At 41.2% G+C, this 6454-nt stretch overlaps 1 protein-coding gene across 3 annotated transcripts in view; it reads left to right on the top strand.

The window, feature by feature from the left end:
* USP48 (ubiquitin specific peptidase 48) overlaps window positions 1-6454 on the top strand; it is a 111179-nt gene that overhangs the window by 83221 nt on the left and 21504 nt on the right. For all 3 annotated transcript variants that reach the window (XM_011933968.1, XM_011933967.1, XM_011933969.1), the window contains 3 exons: window positions 777-907; window positions 1526-1632; window positions 3553-3657. In XM_011933968.1, coding sequence (XP_011789358.1) covers window positions 777-907; window positions 1526-1632; window positions 3553-3657 — 343 coding nt within the window. The remainder of the gene's footprint in view (window positions 1-776; window positions 908-1525; window positions 1633-3552; window positions 3658-6454) is intronic.

Consider the following 6454-nt stretch of genomic DNA (forward strand, 5'->3'; position numbering starts at 1 on the left):
GCCAGGATGGTGTCGATCTCCTGACCTCGTGATCCGCCCGTCTCGGCCTCCCAAAGTGCTGGGATTACAGGCTTGAGCCACCGTGCCCGGCAGTTTATATATTCTCTACATTTTCTCCCTACCTCTTTCTCTTCCTCCCTCTCTGCATCCCTCCTTCCCTGTTACTCTCTCTCTCGCTCTCCATCTCTCTTCTGTTTCCTCCCTCCCTTTCTTCTTGTCATTGTTATTACTGCAAATGTCAGACTTCAGGAAAATATGCCAATAAGCAAATGTGTGTTACCAGTCAGTTTAAAAGTTAAATGGTTCAAATATGATTAAAGGCCCCACAGTGCTTATCCTTCTGTTGCTACTTCTCTCTGTCTCCCACCCTTCCTCTCACAGGAACCACTGTCGTGAATTTATAGAGTTTATCTGTCTCAGAAAGTATTCTGTAAAAAAAAAAAAAAAAACATGCACATAATGTCTTGCATATTTAAAACTTTTTATATAAATGGCATCATATTGTATTTATACTTCTGCAACTAACTTATTTTACTCAATTATGTTTTTGAGATCTAACCATGTTGATTCATGTAATTTCAGTCCATTTAGTTTCGCGGCTGTGGTAACATTCCTTTGTATAAAAAACTATTCTTTGTTGATGATATGTATCTTTTCCCTCTAATTCCTTTGGATTAAATGTTAGTGTTGATGGTTTTGGTTTAGCGGACTAATGGATTATGTTAATTCTCTTAATTTCCATGTGTCTTAAGGCATGTTGTGTTTTTTTTGCACAGTATAGCTCTCATATGGCCCAGTGAGTGGCAAATGATACAAAAGCTCTTTGTTGTGGATCATGTAATTAAAATCATGAGAATTGAAGTGGAAGATGTAAACCCTTCAGAAACACAGTATATTTCTGAGCCTAGTAAGTTTTCATATTGCTTTTGGTTTCTGTGGTTAAGAGCCGACATTTTAAAAAGAACAAGTGTGTCAGTGTTGTCTGCTTAAAGATCGTGTGGCGGTCCCAACTCCCTAGGTGGAAACTCTCATTATAATCATCCCATTATTTGTACATTTCTTTATGGACAGTAAATGGATTTCCTTATCATTTGCATGTAATAGAAAATATTATTAAGAGTTTGGGCCAGCACACTAGCTCACACCTATAATCCTAATACTTTGAGAGACTAAGGTGGAAGGATTGCTTAAGGCCAGAAGTTTCAGATTAGCCTGAGCAAACATAGCAAGACTTTCTCTCTACAAAATAATAAAAATGTAGCACATGTCTGTAGTCTGAGCTACTCGCTGAGAGTCTGAGTCAGGAGCATGGCTTGAGCCCAGAAGTTTGAGGTTACAGTGAGCTACGTTCATACCACTGTACCCCAGCCTGGGTGACACAGCAAAACCTTGTCTCAAAACAAGAAAATGTTACTAAGAGTTTAATGAATATTCACTAGTAACTTTGATATATGTTTTTAGATCTTTGATTCTTTAACAATGATTCCTCAGCCACTTCTGTTTTCCCCTTTTTTTTTTTTCAAAGAACTCTGTCCAGAATGCAGAGAAGGCTTATTGTGTCAGCAGCAGAGGGACCTGCGTGAATACACTCAAGCCACCATCTATGTCCATAAAGTTGTGGATAATAAAAAGGTACTGGTCCCTCTTGTGGCGATGACTAGTAATGATCAAGCGTGCTCTTTGACTTGATTTGCTGTTGTATTTGCACTGAAGGTCTGCCTGGGACTGCATTTTTGTTCCTTCAGAGCTGTTTGGCATCAGAATTGAAGTTGGACAGTAATTGAAAATGAGCAGTTATGTGATTGTATGAGAATTTAATTTGTTATTAATTGATACATAGATATTTATTGAGTGTCAGCTGTGTTCCAGGAATGGTCCCGGTGCTGAGGATACAGTGATAAAGAAGGCAGGTATAATACCTGCTCTCAAAATTATAGGGACCTAGTGAGAAAGATCAGGAATAAACTATAAATTCATATGATTTCACACAGAAATGATTGTTTTGAAGGGAATTTAGCAGGGTAAAGTGGAGGTTAGCATGATACAGGGAGTAGACAGGAGAGGCATCTTGGAGAAGTTGTTTTTACCCAAACCCTCACTGTCAGGGATGCAGCCTGGGAAGTGTTTTCCAGGCAAAGGAAACAAAGGTCAAAAGGATAAGCCTAATGTGCTTATGCAACAGAGTGAAAACCATTGCACCTAGAACAGCGCTGTCCAATAGAGCTTTCTGGGGTGATGAACAGGTTCTAGGTTCTGTATCTGTGCTGCGCACTTCAGTAGTCACTGGCCACGTGTGGCTGTGGAGCATTCGACGTGGCTAGTGTGACTGAGGAATTTAGTAGTCGATTTAAAATTAAATAGCTGCATGTGGCTAATGGCTACCCTAGTGGCTATTGCTGATCTAGAATGAAATGTATTCCAAGAAGGGATCATGATATGGAATGAGTGACCATACACTATCAGGTTTTATACATCATACCTTTATCAAGACCGGGTTTATTGGGTTTATTCCCAGTGTAGATGTAAGCCCCTGCAGAGTTTCAAGCAAGGCCATGATATGATCTGATTTATAGTTTTAAAAAAATCGCCCTGGCTATAGAGTTTGGAGTTGCTGTGAGGGCATAACAGGAATAAGAGAGGCCAGTTAGAGCCTCTTGCATTGACCTGCAAGGATAGGTGAAATCGATTGGATATATTTGGGAAGTGGAGGTGTTAATACTTGCTTGGATTGGATTTCCAAGCATTTTTATTATATTAGGGATGGCTCTTAGGTAGATCCTGACCCAGATCTCTAGATATCTTATTAATCTAAGTCCACGGTTTCTGGGATTAAAGACAAAATGGAATATGTTTTATTTGATGCTTGTTTCCAAACACATTTTTTAGAAAGGTAACTTACAAATTATGCTCTGGAGGCCAAGGATTCTGCTTTACAAGTTAAATAAACTAAGGCCTTCATTTCCTAATTTGCCGAGAAAATGAAGTTAATGAGTATAAATGTCTCTGTTACTCTCCCTGTAGAATTTTCTTAAATCTTTAGTTCTCTAGTATAAAATACTATCCAATTTAGCTGTAGTTTCATTGTTCAGTTTAATACGAGTATTTCATAGTGTTCTGCAAGAGAACGCTTCTTCCATCTTTCATTTTCTCAATTCTTAAAGAGCATGTGACTCCTGCCACTTGAACAGTTTGAGAACTTGAAAAGGCTTGAACAATCAGTGTGTTCAGGAAGGTGTCAAGCACCTTCGAACTTCTGCAAAATAATATCATTGTACAAGACTGATAGTAATAACTGCTCTGCAGAGACCTCTTAAATGTATGGTGAGCACATTAAATACTACAAGAATAAGTCATAGGGTAAAAAACTAACATGTTAAAAGAGCATAGAAAACCGAGAAGGCCTGATTCTTGATCCACTTTCCAGTCTATAATCCCACCATGATAAAGGTGTTCCTCCTCTTGATAAAGGTTGCCGGTCCCAGCCCCTACATCCGCCATAGCCTGCCTTCCTAGGGTCTGACCTACTTCTCTTTGTTGTCCTGGCACATTCAGGTGATGAAGGATTCGGCTCCAGAGCTGAATGTGAGTAGTTCTGAAACAGAGGAGGACAAGGAAGAAGCTAAACCAGATGGAGAAAAAGATCCAGATTTCAATCAAGTACGTGTTGAAGCTGCTTTTCATTATACTTTCTGCTGTTCTCTCTTCGAGAGCAGCCACTCGAAGCCCCTGGCCATCTCTCTGTACCCTATATGGGCTATTGGTTCTTTTCTTTCCTTTCCTTTTTTTTTTTTTTTTTGATACAGAGTCTCGCACTGTTGCCTGTGCTGGAGTGCAATGGCACGGATCTCAGCTCACCACAACCTCCGCCTCCCAGGTTTAAATGATTCTCCTGCCCCAGCCTCCTGAGTAGCTGGGATTATAGGTGCCCACCACCACACAGGGCTAATTTTTTGTATTTTTATTAGAGACAGGGTTTCACTGTGTTGGTCAGGCTGGTCTCAAACTCCTAACCTCGTGATCCGCCCACTTCAGCCTCCCAAAGTGCTGAGATTACAGGCATGAGCCACTGCGCCCGGCCAGGATATTGGTTCTTAGCTCCAGTCCTTGTCTTTCCTTAGTTTTGGTGGCATGCTACAGCCGTCCTGATCTCTCATAAAAAACCATGAACCACATGATTCCAGAATGAATATATTTCTTGCTATTAAGTAAGAAAGGCTAAAATGTAATGTAATGATTAAATTTTTAGCTGAGAAAGAAGACTAAAACAACATATATCTTGGTTTCCAGCTCAATCAGAATCTTTATGAAAAAATTATTTAACTCAGATTTTCTCATTACAAGCAATAACCTTAATAATGGAGTATATAAAGTCTCTAATTAAGATGTTAATCAAATGATCAGATCAGCTGATGTGTTAGTCTTTCATTTTTCATTGTAGCACACTTTAGATTCTTGCATTAAGATGGACTGTTTTCTGGGCTGGGTGCGGTGTCTCACACCTGTGATTGCAGCCCTTCAGGAGGCTGAGGCAGGACGATCACTTGAGACCAGGAGTTTGAGGCCATTCTGGGCAATATAGCAAGATCCCATCTCTACAAGAAATAAAAAATTAGCTGGGCATGGTGGCACGTGCTTGTAGTCCCAGCTACTCAGGAGGCTGAGGTGGGAGGATTGCCTGGGCCTAGGAGTTCCAGGCTGCAGCGAGCTATGATTGCGCCACTGTACTCCAGCCTGGGCAACAGAGTGAGAAACCCTGTCTCAGAAAATAACTTTAAAGAAGTTTTCTGGACTGTTTTGTTAGGACTTTCTTTTTTTTTTTTTTTTTTCTGAGACAGAGTTTTGCTCTTGTTGCCCAGCTGGAGTGCAGTGGTGCGATCTCAGCTCACCGCAACCCCTGCCTCCCAGGTTCAAGTGATTCTCCTGCCTCAGCCTCCGAGTAGCTGGGATTACAGGCATGCGCTACCACGCCTGGCCAATTTTTTGTATCTTTAATAGAGACGGGGTTTCACCCAGGCTGGTCTCGAGCTCCTGACCTCGTGATCCTCCCGCCTTGGCCTTCCAAAGTGCTGGGATCACAGGCGTGAGCCACCACACCCGGCCCGTAAATTGTCTTTTGAGAATAGGAAATCGTGGGAATATGGTTGATGTTGGTGGAGATAAGTTTCAGCTTCTCAGAAAGTCAGACCCCCACATTGGAGGATATTTTGTACTTTAAACTCATGGATATTCTACTCTACTTAGAGTTTTATTTTTAACAGATGAGATGTTTGTTTTCTTTCTTTACTGCTAAAATAGTGTAGTGAAATTATGGATAGCGTTCTCCCTGAAAGAATAAAAGTGTTAAAATAGCCATCTGCGGTATCTGTGACAGAGCAGAGGTATCTGGGCTTGTTGTCCTGTCTGCACGTTGATACTGTTACTTCATTTTTAACATTGATTGAGAGAGTCTGAAAAGCCCTCTTGATATGAATCTTGGTGTGCCCAAAATAAATGTTACTTGTGGTTTCCCAACTGGTATAAAGGGATGTCAGCATTTGTTTTCCATGGCTTATTGGAGCTCATAAAATAACCTCAAAACACCTGTGAAGAAGCAAAATCATACAGTTTGTGACAGTGATCAGCCACTCTTTAAGTTGTCCTTCCTAATCTGTGTTTCAGTCAGTCAACACTGGAGGGCCCTTTGCTTCAGTGCTAACCAAATCTGTACACTTGATGAGAATGCAGGTTTTCAGTTTAAAGGGGATATTTTTCTATAGTAAGTGATGCCCTTATTAAACTCTGTGTGCATATATACATCTTGTGCTCCTTGGTATAAGAAACAGGGTAAAGAAGGGCAGCAAAGTCATGTCTGCAAATGCTTGTTGAGACGTATTCGTTGACTCGGTACTAATATGTCTCCACGAGCGTTTGCAGACATGACTTTGCTGCCCTTTACCCTGTTGTCAACTCTGTTTTCATGTCCCCGTCTTTGTGGTGGGGACATCTCTGTGGTCTATACAAGCCATCTTTCAAGCCACATTTTGTACAAACTCGATTGTGTGGTTTTTAATTGATATATTAAAAGTGTGTGTGTATGGCCGGGCGCAATGGCTCTCGCCTGTAATTCCAGCACTTTGGGAGGCTGAGGCGGGCGGATCACTTGAGGTCAAGAGTTTGACACCAGCCTGGCCAACATAGTGAACCCCATCTCTACTAAAATTACAAAAATTTGGTGTGGTGGCGCGGGCCTGTTATCCCAGGTACTCAGGAGGCTGAGGCAGGAGAATCGTGGAGGTTACAGTGAGCCAAGATCACGCCACTGCACTCCAGCTTGGGCCAAGACTCTGCCTTAAAAAAAACATGTATGTATGTGTGTGCATGTGCACATATCCATCCCGATTCAGGACTACATTCTCTTTTGTCTGGCAGTACTGTATGTTTTAGTTATTATCACTTGGTATTATGGTTTAATAAT

Source organism: Colobus angolensis, unplaced genomic scaffold (genome assembly GCF_000951035.1).
Source record: "Colobus angolensis palliatus isolate OR3802 unplaced genomic scaffold, Cang.pa_1.0 Scaffold130, whole genome shotgun sequence".
Taxonomy (NCBI): Eukaryota; Metazoa; Chordata; class Mammalia; order Primates; family Cercopithecidae; genus Colobus; species Colobus angolensis.